The sequence below is a fragment of the Lynx canadensis genome, chromosome E2, assembly GCF_007474595.2.
Source record: "Lynx canadensis isolate LIC74 chromosome E2, mLynCan4.pri.v2, whole genome shotgun sequence".
NCBI classification, from domain to species: domain Eukaryota; kingdom Metazoa; phylum Chordata; class Mammalia; order Carnivora; family Felidae; genus Lynx; species Lynx canadensis.
This window is the reverse complement of record NC_044317.1, coordinates 1,478,114-1,496,498: the sequence shown is the minus strand read 5'-3', so window position 1 is coordinate 1,496,498 and position 18,385 is coordinate 1,478,114. Positions and strand designations below refer to the sequence as shown.

The 18,385-nt window shown below is 68.6% G+C and overlaps 1 protein-coding gene and 1 long non-coding RNA gene across 2 annotated transcripts; one reads left to right on the top strand and one right to left on the bottom strand.

The window, feature by feature from the left end:
* Positions 1-362: 362 nt before the first annotated feature.
* Positions 363-2,660, bottom strand: LOC115502930. Its single transcript, XR_003965239.1, has 3 exons — positions 2,523-2,660; positions 1,697-1,943; positions 363-546 (listed from the first exon to the last, which is right to left on the bottom strand). It is a non-coding gene; the product is annotated as an uncharacterized LOC115502930 (long non-coding RNA).
* A 3,213-nt stretch (positions 2,661-5,873) lies between these two features.
* ZNF469 (zinc finger protein 469) lies at positions 5,874-18,103 on the top strand. Its single transcript, XM_030298765.1, is given in 3 exon segments — positions 5,874-15,831; positions 15,834-16,043; positions 16,046-18,103. Coding segments are annotated over 3 exon segments (11,337 nt in total). The 5' UTR covers positions 5,874-5,928; the 3' UTR covers positions 17,270-18,103.
* The last annotated feature ends 282 nt before the right edge of the window (positions 18,104-18,385 follow it).

The following is an 18,385-nucleotide window of genomic DNA, read 5'->3' as shown; positions in this document are numbered from 1 at the left end:
CCGCGCCTGCCCCCCTCACCCGCTCCCCTCTTGTGCCTCAGTTTCCCCTCTGTAAGGGGAGGAGACCGCCTGGTAGGGCGGCCGGGGAGACCACGTGAGGGAAGGAGCGGGGCCAGCGTCTCATGCGCCCGGGGCTCCGTGGGGAGGACAGGAGCCGGAAGGAAAGCTAGCAGCCCCTGAAACCGTGGCTGCCCCCTCGCGGGGCGCAGCGCGTGCTGCCTGAGCTGCCACCCGCGTTGGTTCTGGAACCTTCAGGGTGGGGGCCGGGCTTGGGGCCCACCCTAGAGCACGGCCCCACCCTCCCCCTCATCACTCCCAAACCCCCCCACCCCCATGCCACCGCGCTGCCCCTGACAGCCAGGACGAGGGGACAAAAGGACAGATGCATCTCTCCCGTGTCTCTTCAGGTGTCTCCCGTCTTTCTCCGAGAAGCTGAATCCACTGACGTCTGGGCCACAGGGCGAGGGGCGGGGCCTCGCTGCCGGCTCAGGACCCCGGGTGTCGTGTCACCAGTCATGGAAGATGGAGGGGGGTGGGCGTGTACAGCTGGGGAAACAGGCCAGGAGGCCCAGGGTCACGCGTGGAGGTCGGGGGCACAGTCCCTCCCGCATGCATCCCGCGAGCAGAGGGGCCAGCGTGGGAGCACACGTCCGGCCCTGACAGCTGAGGGGGTCATCAGTAACTGCCATATCTCACGGGGGAGATACACGCCACCAGGAGGGCTTCTGGGAAGAGGTGGACAGGAGGACCCGGGAAGAGCAAACACCCAGCGGGTGCTTGCCGTGTGCTGGTCTGCTCGAAAGGTCTGGGCGCCCTGCTCCCTTCACTCCTCCACAACGACCCCTGGAGGTCAGGACTCTGACGGTCCCTAAATTACAGGCTCGGGCGGACCCCATCCTGCTCTGTCTCCCTGAAAGTGGGTGGGAATCAGGAAGAAGGGAGAGAAGTAGGGGGCCTCCCAGGCGGGGGTTCTCAGGATCAGAGAGGCCACGGCCAAACAGGGCGGGCTGAAAGGGGAGGGGAAGGAGGAGGAGCAGGGGTCGAGGGGTCATGGGGGGCACCGGGAGGGTAGGGGTCCAGGCCTGTGGTGGGACCACCTCTCGCCAGGAGCTGCTGTCCCACACCCCGGCCAGAGCCAGCCAGCACGACCACAGTCTTGAGTTACCCGGGGCGAGAACGGCCAGGTAGTGTTTCTGAGGGGAAGGGAGTTACCCACACTCCTGGGGGTTCCCTGGGGTGGCCTGGGATCCGAGGATTGCATCTCCCGACTTCAAAGGGGCCCCAGGCCCTCTGAAACCCACACCGATGCGCACTGGGGGCTTTGCCAGGAGCCTGGGCGGGGCTGGGAACCCGAGACCCTGGGCACACGCCGCCCCGCCCCCGCCCCCACCCCACAGTCTAAGCCCCGGAGACGGGTCCTCCAGCCCCTGGAGGTGCAGTGGGCATAGAGTGTCCTGGGGTCCTGCAGACAGCCACCGTCCCGGGGCCAAGCAAACAGGGTGATGGGGTGGCTGAGCTCTGCCCACAGGCTCTGCATCCCCAGGGGTGCGAAGGGGTGGCTGGGCCACGGGGCAGAGCCACTGTGTCCAGCTCGGGAGCATGATCTCAAGCAGGCCTACTTCTCAACCCCATGCCTCACTGCGTGACAGACAGGTCCCACCACCTTCTGAGCCTCAGTTTCCCGATCTGTAGTTACCTGTTGACTTTCCCGCTGAACTCCGCGAGGCGGAGCCGTGAATCAGCTCGTGGTGATTCACGTAGGCGTAGCGGGAAGGCATAGCGGGAACTCCGGGTGGAGTCAGCGGGCCTCAGCCTGCCCGCCCCTGGGGAAGGGTGCACCCCTGCGTGGGCGCAGGGCTCCGATCAAAGCCTGGGATCTTGGGAGGAATTCAAGACTCGCAGGCGGGGAGATGAGTTGTCCGCTACTGTGTGACAAATGGCAGCTGAAAGGAAAAAAGTCTGTCACCTGTCACAGCGTCCGGGGACCTGTCACAGCCTCTGGGGGTCAGGCATGTGGGCGCATCTCAGCCGGGCGGCCTGGCTCGGGGCCTCCCCGGCTGGTGGCCCCGAAGGTCAGCAGGGGCTGCCGGCTCATCTGGAGGCCCGACCGGGGCTGGAGGAACCACCTCCAGGGTGGCTGTTCCCGCGGCCACAGACGGGAGGCCTCGGTGCCTCGCTCGTGGGCCTGCCCACAGGACTCCTGAGTTCCTGCAACATGGCGGCCAGTGGCCCCCAAGTGGGTGACTGACAGAGCAGGCAGAAGCCACAGTGCCTCGTATGACCTATTTCTAAAGCCAACACCCTCCCTACCCCCATATCCTGCCCATTAGGGAGCCACCAAGTCCAGCCCGTGTAGACGGGGAGCGAATTGGGCTCCACCGCTTGGAGGGAGGGAACTCAAAGCATCTGTGGCCAAATTCTGTAACCACCATGGGGACTGGCTTGACAGTCCCTCTCCAAATCACAAATGCACTTGCCCTTTGCCCCCCCCCCATCTCTTCTTAGTACCCTGCGGGCCTCACCTGCAAGTGTCCGTGTCACCCTGCTATTTGTAGAGGCCGTCCGTCCATCCTGCGGAATGTTCCCTAGCCGAGTGTGGTGGAGAGATGAGCCGGCAGACAGACAGGAATCTCTTTGTGGAGTCCTGGGGATGGTCTCCAAGAGACGCTGCGAAATGCCAGAAGGAAGGCAGGGAACAGTGAGGGTGGCCGACTATCTTGTGTTGAAGGACGGAGGGAGATGTGGACGCTTACCCATAGTTGCTGGTATTTACATCAAGAAACTCTGGAAAGAAACACCGGAATCTGCCCCGAGTGTTGCCCCAGCAGGACCAGGGCGGAGGGTCCGTGGGCCCAGGGTAGGGCGCGAGGCTCCTCACGTCGCCTGGGGTTTGGGAGCCACACGAACACGTCAGCTATGCACACGTCTCCTAACGGAAAGAAATGTAAAATAATCATCCCACCTGTAGGGAAAGCAGTCGACTCCCCGCCCCCCGCCCCCCAGCGCTGCAGGGACCCCCGGGCCGGGCCGACCGGCCCCCTCAAGCTCACCCCATCTCCCTGCGGGCCCCGGGGCAGCTTCCAGACGCCCTGCGGCACCGGGGGGCCCCTACCTGGAGCGGCTCCCTGCAGCCGGCTCCTCCGGGGGCTCTCGGCCCCAGCCAAGCGGCACACGGATTCTGACCCTCTGTCCCTTCTCTCGCAGCCAAGAAATCCTCATTCCTCAGGAAATTGACCTGTGCGGCGACCCAGCTGAGGGCCCCACTCCCCAGGTATGTAGCTGAGGACAGCTGGAGGCTGTCCCAGAGGCGGCCGGAGATGCCCTGTCTCCGGCCCCGGCCCACCCCCCACACCCGGCGTCTCCCTCCAGCCCCCCGCGCTGCGGTCACTGGGGCGGCCAGCTGCCTCCCCGGGACACTTGCTCCTGGAGCCTGCTGTCAGGGGCTGGCCCACGGCCTCGAACCGCAGCCCCGGGCCCGGGAGGGGTGCGGACAGCAGGGTGTCACTGACATCCTCCACGGCACCCAGCACGCCAGGGCCCTCCTTCTGTGATCTCCTCACGGCGTCTCCCTCGAGCCAGTGATGGGGCAGTCACGGTTTTGAGCAGGAAAATGCACCGGTGCCGGTATTATTCCCAGGTCACAGGTCAAGAGCCCAAGGCTGGACGACATGTCACCATGGGGCAGGGGGTCTAGGCCAGGGCCACTGGCCCCAACCCCCCACCGCCCGCTCACCCCACCCACTGGGCACAGCTTGGAGCCCAGATCTGTGGGGCCCTCGTGGCGTCTGACGCCGCTCCGGCCTGACCTGCCTACCTGCCAGAAAGTTCTGGAAGCCATGGAGAGGTCGGGGGCCCTTGCCCATCTACGCCCCGCCGGGGTCTGGGTGGGCCTGGGCCCTGCCTCCTTAGGCTGCCTGCGAAGTTCAGGAGGGGGGGGGGGGTCCCACAGGCCAGAGCCCTCTTCACTCTTAGTGGGGGCAGACGCCAGCCCCCAATGGGTTCAGTGCCGCCCGACTCACACTGAATCGCCACACTGGAAATGGCAGACAGGCTCTGGTTATCGGGCGTCCCTGTAGGCGACGGCAAGGGGGCACCTGAAGGGGTGCGCTGGCCCGGGGCGGGGTGCACGGGGAGGCAGGGCCGCCCTCGCTCGAGCTCCTGGCCGCAGGCCTCCATCTCCTCACTCGCAGGCCCCTCTTCACGGCCTGCAGGGGCCACGCTGTCCTCTGGGACCTGACCCAGCTCCCCCAGTCTGTTCCCAGGACACAGAAGCCCTTCCGAGGGTCCCCAGGCTGCGCTGCACCTGCCTGTGCCCACGGTCCCTCTCCCGGGTGCCCTCTCCATCCTGGTGCCCCGAGGCTGGCCATCTAGGCCACCGGAGCCAATGTCACCCCCTCTGGAAGGCTTCCTTTGAGGCCACAAGATGGCCAAGGAGCCGGCCACAGCTCGTGACCTCGGCCCTCACAGAGACAGGACAGAGTCACTGCTGCTCACGTCTAGCGACCACGTCGAGCCATGCGGCCAAGCCTGCTGGCAGAGGGACGGGCTGGGACAGTCGGGGACAGTCCCTCCACGGGGATGGTGGAATCTTGAGTAACAATTCCACCTACCTCCCCAGAGGCCCCGACAGGGAGCCCTCAGAGCAGACCTGAGGGGGATGCTGACGTCCAGACTCACAAGTGTGCCCGGAGGCTGTGGCGCCCCCGAGGGCAGGTGGGGCTGTGGGGGCCAGCGGCTTCCACTCCCCCTTAAAAACCCACACAGGATCCCCAGGTAACACTGCCCCCAGGTACTGCTGCAGCCTGGAGGGGCCAACCGAGCCCAGTTCTCATCTGGCTTCAGGCGGTGCCCCGGGGGGGGGAGCAGCGCAGAAGCCCATGCACGGGGCGGGGGTCGGGCAGAGGAGGTGGGGGACACTGAGGCCCGGGGAGTGCAGGTGCCGGGGAGAGCCCCCCGTGTGCCAGCTCACGTAGACCCTGGAGCCTGTAGTAACCATCCCTGCAAGGTCAAGGGTGTGGAGGCCGACCTTTCCCCAGCCGGGAGTGCCTCTGTATGCGAGGCCTGGGCCAGGCTGAGTGTCCAGCTCCCTGCCCCCGGGGCCCAGGATCCGCAGAGTCAGACCGGCAGGCCACACCGACAGCACACATTCCTCCAGGGGCCCGTTCTGCAGCGTGTGAGCAGCGACCCACGTCGTCTCTGCAGCAGCACCAGCCGGCAGGTGCAGGGAGGCCGAGGGGCTTGCCCCGGTCACGCAGCCGGCCAGCGGGCTGCCCAGCGGGGGATGGGGTGTGGGCGCGGCCCTCTACGTGTCGCGCGGGAGCCACGCCCACCCGGGAGACCAGGCAGGCACAACACCCCCTCCTTGGTGGGGTAGTCCCGGGGAGGAGCACCAGCGGAGCCTGGACGCGGGCCCCTCCCTCGGGACACAGACCAGCGAGTCCCCAGAGCACGAGGCTTGAGGCTGTCCTGGGCCAGCAGGGCCTCACCTCCTGTCTCCTGACGCTCTGCTTCTGCTGCGAGGGCCCTCCCCGGGCAGGCGAGGGTGACCCCCCGCTCCTCCCTGGGCTCTCCCCTGGCCCCAGCTGGGTTCATCTCAGGCCTCTGGGTGCTCATCACCCCCGCTGCGGCCAGGGTCTTCTCGGACCCTCTCCCCCACAAAGGGGACCCTCTCTCATTCTGGCGGGGACACGCTCCCTCACCTGTGAAGGGGCCGTTGGAGTGGAGCCCCCCCCCCCACCGAGGGCAGGGGTTTCTGTGCAGCTGCCAGGCCCCCCCCCCCACCGGCTGCCACAGCCTCCGTGGAGCCCCCGAGCCCCCCCCCCCTCACCCTGCGCTGTCTTTGCAGGGCCCGTTCAGGACCATGAGAGCAGTCTTCTCCAGGGCCCCCCTCGGACCACCACGTCCTCCCAGTGCCCAGACGGAGGGGCCATGCCGGGGGAGCAGCCCCACAGAGCACCGCCCGCAGCCATGACCCGAGACCTGCAGCCCTGCCCGGTGGCCGGTGGCACGGAGGGCCCCTCCCGGCCCCCCGGTGAGGACGGTGTCCCAGCCAGCAGGACCGCCAAGGCCACAGGCTGCGGGGCCCAGGCTGGGGAGCCTCCAGAGACCCAGAAGTGGCAGGCCAGGGAGGTGGAGCCCAAGGCCCCACTCCCGAGAGCCCCGTCCCTGGGCAGCCTCCCGGGGGAGGGCGACGGCCCCCGGGCCCCTCCAGGGAGGAGCCGCGCACAGGCCAGCAGGGCGGACGGCAGCCCCCAGCAGCTCTACACGCGGACCATCTCCGGCTCACGGGCCAGACCCACCCTGGACCAGACTCCCGAGGGCCCGCTGTGCAAGGACCCCGGGGCCCCAGAGGCGGAGGCCCCAGCTGCTACAAAAGAGCTGAGTTCCCAAAGGTGCTTCCAGGAGACCCCCTCCAGCTTTACCTCCACCAACTATACCTCACCGAACGCCACCTCCGGGCCCCCGCCCCTCAGGGCCCCCCCGGGCAGCGGCACCAGCCCCCCCAGGCCAGCCTCCTACTCGGAGCTCCCGGCCGGCGGGGCGGACGCCTGGCCTCCCACTGTCGACAACAGCTTCCCAGGTGCTAGATTCGGGGTCCCTTCTGCCAAGCCAGAGCCTTTTCCTGAAGGGGACGGCCCCGGGGTGGCCTCCTTCCAGTACCCCTTCCCGGCTCTGCGTGGGGCCGGCCCAAAACCCTTCCCCGAGGGCACGTCCCGGCCCGAGTTCGCGGAGAGCGCGCTAGCGTTCGTCTTCCGTCAGCCCCGGGGGGCATGGCCGGAGGAGGCACTGGGCACGGGCAAGGCCTACCCCCTGCCCACCCAGCCCGCTCCCCAACCCCCTCCCTGCTACCCGGGCCAGCCCGGCCTCGACGCCCCCGGTGACCTCGGCTGTGCTCCCTCACAACCTGGTGCTGCTCACCCGGCCCCCGGCCCCTTCTCGGAGAGCACAGCCACCTTTCCGGACAGTTTGCACAAGAGCCTGACCAAAGCGCTCCCTGAGAGACCGCCTTCGGCCCACGAGGGGCTGGGGAGCCCCAGGGGGCCCCCGAACTCTTTGCCACAGAGGCACTTTCCCGGGCAGGCCTACGGGAGCCCCGGAGCCGGCGGAGTGAGCTCCAGCCCGGGGTCTCTGGACGCAGAGCTGGCCGCCCCCGGGCCACTGCCCACCAGACTGCCCCAGCTGTGGGACCCTGCTGCAGCCCCTTACCCCGCACCTCCCCTGGGCCCCCCAGCCTCGGCCAGGAATGCATTCTTTGAAGGCCAGCCCAGCCTAGGCCAGCGCCTCGGCCTCCCCCAGAGTCCCCCTCTGCCCTGGCCCCAGGTGCTCCCAACCGCCGGGCCCAGCCCCCACCGAGTGGAGGTGCTGAGCCGGCTGCCTTTCCCCCCAGGGGCCCCGGAGTGGCAGGGGGGCGGCCAGGGAGCCCTGGGCGCCGCTGCGGGCAAGACGCCCGGGCCGGGGGAGAACTTGGCAGTCCTGAGAAACAGCCCGAGCCGGCACGGTGGCGGCTCCCCCGGACTGTTCGCCTACAATGGGCTGAAGGAGCCCGGAGCCCAGCCCCTGTTCTTCGGGGTGGCCCAGGCCCAGGCCTCAGCCCGCACGACGCCCGGCCTGCCCCCTCCCCGGGCGGTGGGCGCCTCTCCCTGCCAGTCCCCGCTGCCCTCGCCTGCCACCAACACGGCCAGCAGCAGTTCCTGTTCGTCGCTGTCCCCGCTGCCCAGCAGCCCGGCCAACCCCAGCCCGGAGGAGAGCCAGCTCCCGGGCCCGCTCGGGCCCCCCACCTTCTTCCACCCGCCCCCTCGTGCCCAGGAGACCAGCAGCCCCCACACCGTCGCCATTCACTACCAGCCGGAGCCCCTCCGAGCCTTCCCCTTCCCCACAGAGGGGCTGGGGGCCGAGGGCTCCTTCAAATGCCTGGAGGAGGCTCCGTTCCCCGGCGCGGGCCCCGAGGGGGGCAGCGGGGGGCTGGAGGGCTTCCCCCGGGAGCCACCCCCCTACCCCGCCCACCACTTCCCCCTCAGCAGCGCCAGCCTGGACCAGCTGGACGTACTGCTCACCTGCAGGCAGTGTGACCAGAACTACGGCAGCCTGGCCGCCTTCCTGGGGCACCGGCAGTTCTGCAGCGTGCTCCTGGCCAGGGCCAAGGACGGCCACCAGCAGCCCCCGGGGCCCCCCGGGCCCCCCGCCACCCCCAGAGCCCCAGCCAGCGGGAGCCCCGGCCTGCTCGGCCACACCAAGACGGCCCCCTTCCTGGCCGGCGGGGACGTCCGGGCCGACAGCAAAGATGACCCCCTGAGGACCAGCTTCCTGCCCGGCCTGGCCGCCGCCCCCTTCCCGCTCCCTGCGGTGGGCCTGGACCCGGAGGACGATGCCAAGCTGGACAGCCTCATCACCGAGGCACTCAACGGCCTGGGATACCAGTCGGACAACCCCGAGATCGACAGCAGCTTCATCGACGTCTTTGCTGACGAGGAGCCTTCTGGCCCCAGAGGTCCCGGGGCTGGGCACCCCCCCAGGACCAGGGCGGGGACGACGCCAGAGAGTAAAGCCCAGACCCCGCTCCCGGCTGGGGCCACCCCACCAGAGCCCCCGGGCCCCCGGCCAGGCAACGGGAGCCACGCGGCCCGCAGCAGGCCCCAAACCCGCTCCCTGGGCCCAGCGCCTGCGGACACAGAAGGAGCTGGCCCGGCCGGCCAGCACAGGAGAGGGAAGCGGTTTAAGTTGTTCCAGAAAGAGCTGGACACATCAGGCACCACCAAGAGCCGCAAGGGCCCCGGAGCCACCCGCCCGAGGCCGAGGAGGAGAGGCCACGGGGCTGAACCGTCCCTGCCCCGCCTCCGGGACCTCAGGACCCAGGCCGCGGAGAGCCAGGGCCATCCTGCCAGACAGGCCCTGCCCGTGGAGACCAGGAGCTCCCAGCGCCTGCGGCGCTCCCCGGGGAAGGACTGCAGGAGGAGGCGGCTGCGGGGCGGTACCTGGAGCAAGGAGCTCATCCACAAGATCGTCCTGCAGAAGAACAAGCACCCCAGGGGGCAGGGGCAGGGCGGGCGCTGCCCCCCGGGGTCCTCGGGGCCGGCACCCAGCAGCGCCCACGTCGGGCCCCAAGAGCTCGCGTGCGCCTCGGAGTCCGAGGAGGAGGACGGCTCGCGGCCGCCGGGCTCCCGCTTCAGAGGCCGGCCCCGCCACGGCTGTCGGCGGTGGCGCCGAGGCGCCAGGCACAGGGAGGCGGCTGTGACCCCGGGCCCCAAGGAGGATCCAGGGCGGCAGAAACCCAGGAAGGTGGCGAGGCAGGAAGCCGCAAAGGACAGGGGCTGCCGGAGCCCAGGCCCCGGGCACCTACCGCAGGCTCCCGCCGGCACCAAGGCCCCAGAGGAGACCCGTCCAGCGCCGGACATCCCCCAAGACGCCAAGAGCCCTGAAACCGCCGAGAGGCTGCCCCCGGACGCCACGAAAGGTCCCGGGGAGGTTGCAAGCTCGTCTCCAGCCCCCTGTGCGGGAGGAAGCCCCCGCCCCCCAGCCCCAGAGCGGCCGGAACCCGGCAGAGAGGACGCCCGGGCGTGCCGTGGGAGCTCGCCAGCAGCAGGTGCGGGCGGCCTGCCGGGCACTGCCCGGTGCACGGAGCCGCCCGTCTCCCGGGACAGAGAGGACGCCCCTGCCTACCCCCCGGGACCACTGCTGGTGCCTGTCGCTAACACCACCGACCCCGCCTACCTTGAACCTGGAGTCCTGTTTTTGAAGACCCCCGATCTTGGCTGCGACTCCGCTCCTTTTAACGGAGACTCCGTGGGGGTTCCATTTGCCAAAAAGGGACCCCAGCCCTACGGCAGCCCCCCCGGCAAATTGTTCCTTGGACCCAAAGACCTGCCTGGCTGTTTCCAAGAAGACCTGTACTCCAAGCCCTTAGCTTCAGGCGCTCTGCCTGCCAGCGACATGCACCTCCCTCAGGAGGCTGTGGACACCGGTTCCCTCGAGCCAGAACCACCCAGGAATCCAACCTACACGATCCGAGTGGGCCCGGGCAGGGCCGATTCGCCGCCGTTGACCTTGGAGTCCACACCCCTCTTCTCGGGGCTGCCTGTGGACAGATCGGAGCCGCCAATCTACAGCAGCCTGTCCGGAAGCGGACTCACACGCCCCTCCCTGGTGTGTGCCACCCCTCCACCGAGGAAACCCCAGTTAGAGCCGCCATACTCCCCGTTTCTGCCCGACAAGGGCTGGTCCCTGCTGGAGGAGACCCCCGTGCTGGCCAGCCATATGGGTCACCTTCCTGACCTCTTGGGGGAGAAGGCATTCAGCAGGAAGTGCCCCGGTGAAGGGACAGAGGCTGCCAGCCCCCCACCTCTGCCCGGCAAGATCAGTGAATGTGGTGTCACTTTTATGGGCAACCTGTCCGAAGATGAACTTGAAATCAAAAGACTGGTCGCCGAGCTGGAAAGTCAGCTACAGGGTAAAGGCGCACACGAGACCCCCGAGCTGCTGTGTGTGGCTGGGCACTCGGGCAGGACGCACGCGGGCACGGGGGCCCCTCTGCCCTCCCACCGGGCCGCCTCGCCCTCCAGGGACACCTTCTCCAAGCCCGAGGCCGAGCTCACCGGTCTTGGGGAATCGAGTGCGGGCCCAGAAGGGGTGGGAGCAGCAGTGGCCGCCACGGGAAGGATGCTAAGGATCGAGTGTGAGGAGTGGCCCTCATCCCGCACGGGAGAAGCCGCCCTTTCCCCTGCTGCGCGTGCGGACGTGGCATCCGGGGCACCCGTGAGCCTCAGTGGGGCCGACCACAGCTTCCAAGCAGAGCAGAGAGCCAGAGTCTCCGACACAGGCCCCCCAACGGCAGGAGGGGACTGTGGGCTCCACCCGGAAGTCTCTCTGTCCGGCTCTAGAGGGCCATTCAAACCTCCACTGGACGGGAGGAGCTTGGCAAAGCGCAGCCCGGACTGTGAGCCTTTTCTTCCTAAAAGTAACAGGGCCACCGGGATGCACCAGAGCGAAACCCTGCTGTGCCTTCCCTGCACACAGGTGCAAGGGCCCTGCCTAGAGCCCCCCAAGCTGGAAGCATTTTGGGGCGCCACCCCATCCTGTGGTGACAGTCACAGAGACGCTCCCAAGGGGTCCTCTGGAAGCAGAGCAGGCTGGCCAGAAGGAGCAGGCCCCCCCCTCCCTGGCGTGGGGGACCCAGGCCTTGAGGCTAACGAGGAGTTTGTGCCCGTGGGGGCCTCCCCAAGTCCTGCCTGTGTGCCCGACACCAGCCCTGGCAGGAGGCCCCGGGACCCAGCCACCAGCCCCCTGCGTCAACTCCAGCTCCTGGTGGCCAGAGCAGCTGGGAAGGAGGAGGATGCCCTGGGCTCACAGGGGCCCCCGTCCACTGACACCCAGAGCCCTCAGTGCAGTGACCCCTCAGATCTGGAAGGGGACAGTGTGCGGGGGGGGAACATGGCCTGCAGCCCCGCCCAGGACGTCCCAGGGGAGGTACCGATGGCAGCCGTCCCTGCGGTGGCCGGAGGTCAGTTGGGGCCCGAGGCCGATGGACATCCGGACTCACTCGGCCGGGCTGAGAAGCCCGAGGGCCACGGCGGAACAAGCAGACTGCAGCCAGATAACCGGGGGAGCCTGGTGGGGCCGGACAACCTCTCCACAGTCAACGCCAATCCTGTAGCTGCCCTGGCCAGGCCGGCCAGGGGCTCAGACCAGCTAGGGGGACAGCTCCAGGGAAATGGGGCGGTCTTGGGCCTTGGAAAAGAGGCATGGGCCACCCCAAGCCCCGCCTCCTCTGATGCAGAGTCTTTGGTAGCAGCCCACGCCCAAACTGGGCCGGGGGCCGGGACCCCAGAGGCGGCAGCCAGCCCGGCACCCCCTGTAGGGGACCAGTCGCCCTTGCCCACTCCCGCAGCCACCCCCGTGCCCTCTGGCCCAGAGCACCTGCCCCAGAAAGACCCGTCTTCAGGTAAGCAGAGGGGGCTGCTCCTGGCACGTCCATCCTGCAGGGGTCCCCCCAGCCTGCGGCCCCCACCAGTCTGTTCTCCTGCCGGGGCACCTCCACGAGGGACAGCCTGCAGCCCAGCCACCACAGATGCTGGGGCCAGGCGAGCACCAGCAGTGCCCCCGTCTTTGAGGACAAGCCCCTGTGGCTTCAAGGAAAGCCTGGCTCACCAGCCCCTCCTGGGGGACCAGAGCCCCCCAGAAGACCCTCCCTTGGGCCAGCCTGGCTTCATCGGTATCTTCACTCCCACCCAGGGGGAGGACCACCCTGAAGGCAGCACGTCAGGACCTCTAGAGGATTCCAGAAAAGAGAAGCCAAGGAGATCTCCTGCCTCGGCCACCCCTCCTCCCCCAGTGAGGGCCATGTCCCCGAGAGTGACCATGAAAGTCACTGCCCTTCCCGACATTCCCGCCCCAGATGACTGGCCAGACTGCCCCTGCAGGCGGGCCACACCCCACACCAGCCCCAATGGCATGCCCACGGGACCCCCCTCCTTGGAACCCCCAGACGACAGCGAAGGCCAGGGTGTCACCTCTCTGCCCGCTGACCATTCCACATGGGGTGCTACTGGGCCAGATTCCTGTGCCTGCCAGGAAGGCGAGGCGGGGGCCAGCTGCTCTGCTGTGACGGCATCTGGAGCTGGCAGTGGGGGGCCCCCAGCGACCCGCCCCTCCACAGAGCTCCACCAGGACAGAATCCCATCTCCCGGCTGCACAGCCAGTGACTCCAGACCCAGCTCCCCCCAGAGCCTCAAAAACGTTCACCGTACACCCCGGAGGGACCCCCTCAGCCCCCAGGGCACCAGACCGAAGCCTCGTGGCTTTAAAAAGAAGCCTGTGTCCACAGAAAATGGCCACTGGAAGGACCGAGCCCCCGGCAAGCGGCCCGTGACCTGCGAAGTGTGTGCAGCCGCCTTCCGCTCCGGGCCAGGCCTGAGCCGCCACAGAGCCAGGAAGCACGGGCCGCGCAGGGCTGCTGCCTCCCAGCCGGCCCCCCCGGCCCCACCTGCTCCCCAGCCCCAGGCGTGCCAGCCCCCTGGGAAGAAAAGCCGCAGGGCACCTGGGAAGGAGAAACTGAGGCAGGCACTGAGCGGCCCCAGCCGCGTTCTCGGGCCGCCTCCTGACCAGGGTGCCGAGGCTCGTGCAGAGGCATCGGGTCCCCAGATGTCCCAGGGACCTGGCGGGGAGGGGTTCGGCGTTCTGGGAGCACCAGGCTGCACCCCTAGCCGGGAACCACACCCCCCAGGCCTGGAAGAGCCAGGAGTGCACATGAGGCCTACAGAGCCCAGGAAACAGGACCAGCTGGTAAAGGACGAACCCTGTCCCAAGCAGACAGAGAAAGGGGGAGGCCAAAGGCGGGGCAGAGTGCCCACGGACGTCCCCAGCAGGCCAGAGAAGACATCACAGGAAAAGGCGAGGAAGCCCAGAGCAAGAAGGTTCCGGGAGGGGAGTGGTCCTCCAGTCTCTCCCGGTGTCATAACAGACAAATTCTGCTGGGACCCATCCGCTGCCATTGCCAGTTCCCCGGGGCTTCCGGGCAGCCAAGAACCTGACACCGACGCCCCCTGGCCCCGGGTGATGGAGAGCGTGGAGGGCACAGAGGAGGAGACGCCAGCGCGGAAGTCACCCCAGGATTGCATGGCCCGCCCAGGGGGGATGGAGGGGGGGCCTCCTGGGAACGGGTCGGGGGGACAGAGGACGGCCTTGGCAAGGGGGTGCTGGGGACCCAGGGAGACCAGGACGTCAGATCTCTACAAAGAGTCATCGTGGGCAGCCAGGTCTGAGCCCACAGGGGACAGCAGAGCAGCTGAGGGCGGGGCGAGGCAAGGTGTTGGGGAGGGGCGTGAGCCCCCCTCGGGTCCCCCAGGCCGTCCTGAGACCCGTACCCCTGCCGATGGCACCAGCAGCAGCTGCCCCCAGGGCCCCTTGCTCAACCCGAAAGCGCAGGCCAGGCTCCAGGAGCATGAGGGCGCTGCCCCTGCAGCCCCCAGCCCCGGCCTCGGGGACCCTCTGAGCGTGTTTGATGACGAGGCCTCCTTTTCTCGGCTCTTCCCTCTGGGCGGCCGCCTGACTCGGAAGAAGAACCCCCACGTCTACGGGAAGCGCTGTAGACAGCCAAAGACCCCGCCGGCGCTGGAGCCCCGCGGCGAGGCGGGGGGTGGCGTCCCGCTGGCCTCCGCCCACCCGCCCACAGACCTCAGCGACTCGGGCTCGCTCTGCCTGTCACACGAGGACCCGTGGGGTGACGAGGCCACGGGTCTGCCGGAGTCCTTCCTCCTGGAGGGCTTCCTGAGCAGCAAGGTGCCTGGCATTGACCCCTGGGCCCCCAGCCCCAGCCTGTGGGCCCTGGAGCCTGACCCCGAGGCCGACCGGGCGGAGGGCGTGCCCCACGGCCGCGCTGAGGACCACCCATCGGAGAACATTCCCGAGCTGCACATGGTCCCAGCGGCTTGGCGAGACCTGGAGCTGCGGGGCCCCACCGAAGAGATGGCCTCTTCTCTAGGCGACGCGAGCCCGGAGCCCCCGGACCTGGAGCGAGAACACTATGACGGCGAGCTTCCCGGGAACGCGGTGGATCTTGACATGCTCAGCGCCAAACTGGAGGTGCAGGATCTGTGCTTCCTGGGGCCCCGTGAAGACCCCGCGGGCGACCCCGGCACCAGCTTCTCGGGCTCCCGGGGGCCGCAGAGCAAAAGGGCAGAGGGTGCGGCTGCGGCAGGAGGGGCGCCAGGCAGGGAGCGGCACGCCAAGGCCAGGAGGGCGTCCTACAAGTGCAAGGTGTGTTTCCAGCGCTTCCGCGGCCTGGGCGGGCTGGACCTGCACAAGCTGGCCCACAGCCCCTCGCCGCCGCCCACCTGCTACATGTGCGTGGAGCGCAGGTTCCGCTCGCGGGACCTGCTGCGCCAGCACCTGCAGGAGAAGCACGTGCAGGGCAAGGCGGGGCGCTGGGCCTGCGGCATGTGCCTGAGGGAGGTCGCCGACGTCTGGATGTACAACGAGCACCTGCGGGAGCACGCCCTGCGGTTCGCCCGCAAGGGGCAGGCGCGGAGGTCTCTGGGGGACTGGGAGGGGGACGGCACCGTCACCCGCTTCCTGGGCAGCATCGTGGGACAGGCGTCCGGGCCCGGCGGGGGCAAGCGCTCCGTTGGCAAGGCACGGGGCGACCCCGCGGGGGCGTCGGGGCAGCCGACCGGGGCGGGGAAAGAATTCCGGAGGGAGAAGGCGAAACCCAAGGCTCCCGCCAGCCATTCCGACCGAGATGGCACCGCGGCCCCAGCCGGGGCTTTGGCGGACCGCGGCCCTCTGAGCGGCTCCGCCGAGACGTCCCCCGGCCTGTCCCCTGCCCCCTGCCCCCACAGCGAGCCCCTCCTCCGCGCCGTGTCCGTGCACGTGCACGAGGGCTGCAAAGACCCCTCCCGAGACTGCCACCACTGCGGGAAGCGCTTCCCCAAGCCCTTCAAGCTGCAGCGCCACCTGGCGGTGCACAGCCCTCAGCGCGTCTACCTGTGCCCCCAGTGCCCGCGGGTCTACGCCGAGCCCCGCGAGCTGCGCGCGCACCTGGCCGGGGCGCACGGGGCGAGGGAGGAGCCGGAGCTGCAGCACACCCCGCTCTACGCCTGCGAGCTCTGCGCCGACGTCACGCACATCAGCAAGCGGTCCTTCGTCTGCAGCTCCTGCAACTACACCTTCGCCAAGAAGGAGCAGTTCGACCGGCACATGGACAAACACCTACGGAAGGGGCAGCAGCCCTTTACGTTCCGCGGCGTGCGGAGACCCGGCGCCCCCACGCAGAAGGCCCCGGCGCGCGAGGGCGCCCTGCCCAGCAAACGGCGCAAGGTGGCCCCGCCCAGCAGCCACTCCGGGGCCCGGCGCCGACCAGGCCTCTGTCCTGGGGCAGCCGTCCCACCCGGAGCGAGGGGTCGCTCCCAGCCCTGCCGCAGCCCTGCCCAGAGGCGGCTCCTGGCACCACCAGGGGGCAGCCCAGGACCCCAGAGAGGCCTGTAGACCCTGTGGGCCACCCGGTCACAGGGGGCGATCTGCCCTCTGACCTCCGGGAGCTCCTGCCCCCCGGCCCTGTCCCCCTTTCCCGGCCGCCTCCGCAGATGGCAAAGATGGCCACAAGCCGGACGGAGCCGCGGAGAGCTCCGAGGATGAGGCTTCTCCAGGCGGCCCCGGGCCTCTTCTCCAGCAGGCTCTCCCTCTGGGGGGATCTTTGCCCCGGCCAGGGGCCAGAGGCCAAGATGGAGAGGAAAAGAGGGCTGCCGGCCCATTCTCAGGGAGAGGCCGGGCCCCCGGTGCCTCCGGCACATGTGCCCCTGAAGACGGCCTGGAAGCCCCCTCCCTGCTCCCAAAGGAGAAGCAGGTGCCCGCAAGCCCCATGCTGCCTGAGGCAGGTCCAGGGAGCCCCTCCCACAAAGGCAGTGCCATCAAGGCTTTGGGCTGCCGGAGTTTGTCAAAGGACAGATCGGTTTTGCCCACCCCCAGCAAAGCTCCCAGGTTCCCCGGGCAACCGAAGAAGGCTGCGGCCAGTCCGACAGCCCGAGAGCTAGCCCACGGCACTGAGGACAGGCCGAAGCCCACCGCCGCCAAAGCCAAGCCGAGCCCCAGCTCCCAGGGAGTGGGGAGCCCACGGCACAGCACCAAGACAGCAGGGGGCAGCCGGCCCCAGCCGGCCAGCGGGCAGCTCCAGAGTGAGACAGCCACCACCCCAGCCAAGCCCAACTGCCCAGGCCAGGGCCCCGCCCCAGACAAGCATCCCCCTCGAGCCCCAGCCAAGGGCTCTCCCAAGGGGCCAAAGGAGGCCGGTGACCAGGGGCCCCGGGGGAGCCTGGGCCCCAAGGAAGATGGGGCGGTCAGTGAGAAGAAGAGGAAGGGCCGGGCCCCAGGGCCAGCCAGGAGTGAAAGTGTGAGGAGCCTGGGGAGAGCCCACTTGGTCCCTGACAAGCCCCCCCGGGCCCCCCGGAAGCAGGCGACACCCAGCCGTGTGCTCCCCACCAAGGCCAGGCCCGGTAGCCAGAAGGGCACGATGCCACCCCAGCCCTCAGAGCAACAGCGGCAGGCGGGGCCCGGCCACACCCACGGGGACTGCAGGCACCCCAAGGAGGGGCAGGGCAAGGCCTGTGCCCAGGGGAGACCCCTGCACAGGCCCCCCAAGAGGGACAGAGCTGTCCACGGTGCTGAACCTGCCAACCCCCGTGCCTGCCGGACCGCCGAGTCCCAGAATGACCTCCTCAGCCAGCTCTTTGGGCAGAGACTAACCAGCTTCAAGATCCCTCTAAAGAAAGACCCTTCAGAGTAATTTATAGACACGAGTGAGTACCTGGCAGCAGGGCTTGGAACAACCCAGCAAGCGGGGGCTCCCGTGTATGCTGACAAGCCTCAGTGCTCGAAGGGTGTTGGGTGGGTGGCCACGTGTTAATCCACCTGACTTATGCAGATGCTCAGAGTTTGCTATTAGGGCTGAGACTGTGATGCTCTGAGCAGGGCCTGGCGGGGGGGAACAGCAGTCCCTTTCTAGGTAGAAGGTGAGCGTGAGGGCCGGGCCAGCTGCAGCCCCTTTGAGACCACACCGCTCTTTTCTCGGCACCAAGAACTTGAAGAGAAAGCAGTGCCCTGTCCTGTGTGTCCCACTGTCAAGGCACAGCACGCCACAGACGCTTCGTCGGAAGGTTTTCACGGGGTCCTCCCGCATGCCATCCAGCAGGGAAGTGAGCTGAGGCAGCCTCGGGTCAGGTGGCTCCCCTCAGTCTCGTTGCTGCTGTTGCTGGAAGTGCTTAGAAGCCACATTCCAGGGCAGGGCTCTCCCCCCTGGGAGAGCTGTTCGTGAGCCAGCAGGCTGCCGGAGCACGCCAGGTTTCTCTGACCACAGAGTGGTGCTGGCCACTGTCTCCACGGCACCTTGACCCCTGGGGACTGGGTTCCCATCTGGAAGGTGGAGAAAGCTGCTCACCAGCCAGTTCCCGCCGGCTCTCCCTCCCCAAACGCCCTGCCTCTGCGGCTGCCCTTTCTAGAGCCTTCCTCCCACAAGGAGCTCTCCGCTGCAAGTATCAGCAATTTTACTCGGAATTTCTGGTGCTATTTCATGTCGTAATGTGAATTCAGGCTTCCTTGGTGTGTTTCACCTGAGGGAGTGGGCGGGGACACCGGCTGGCGGGGGCGGGGGGGGCACGGGGCACTGCACCAAGGCCCACCAGCACCGGCGACCCCAACAAGCCTTTCACTGGCTCCCCAGGCCGCCGGCAGGCCCAGCCCCACGGTCACGGTCGGAGAGCAGCCGGGTGGGACGCTCAGGGCCGGGGTGTAGTGTCGCTGCCCGGTCAGGGAGGCGTCTCATGCACTGACAGGACCCAGGGGTCGGCGCGCATGTCCTGTTATGGAATCGTGTCTTCAAAGGGGGCAGGAGGGCAGGAGAGGC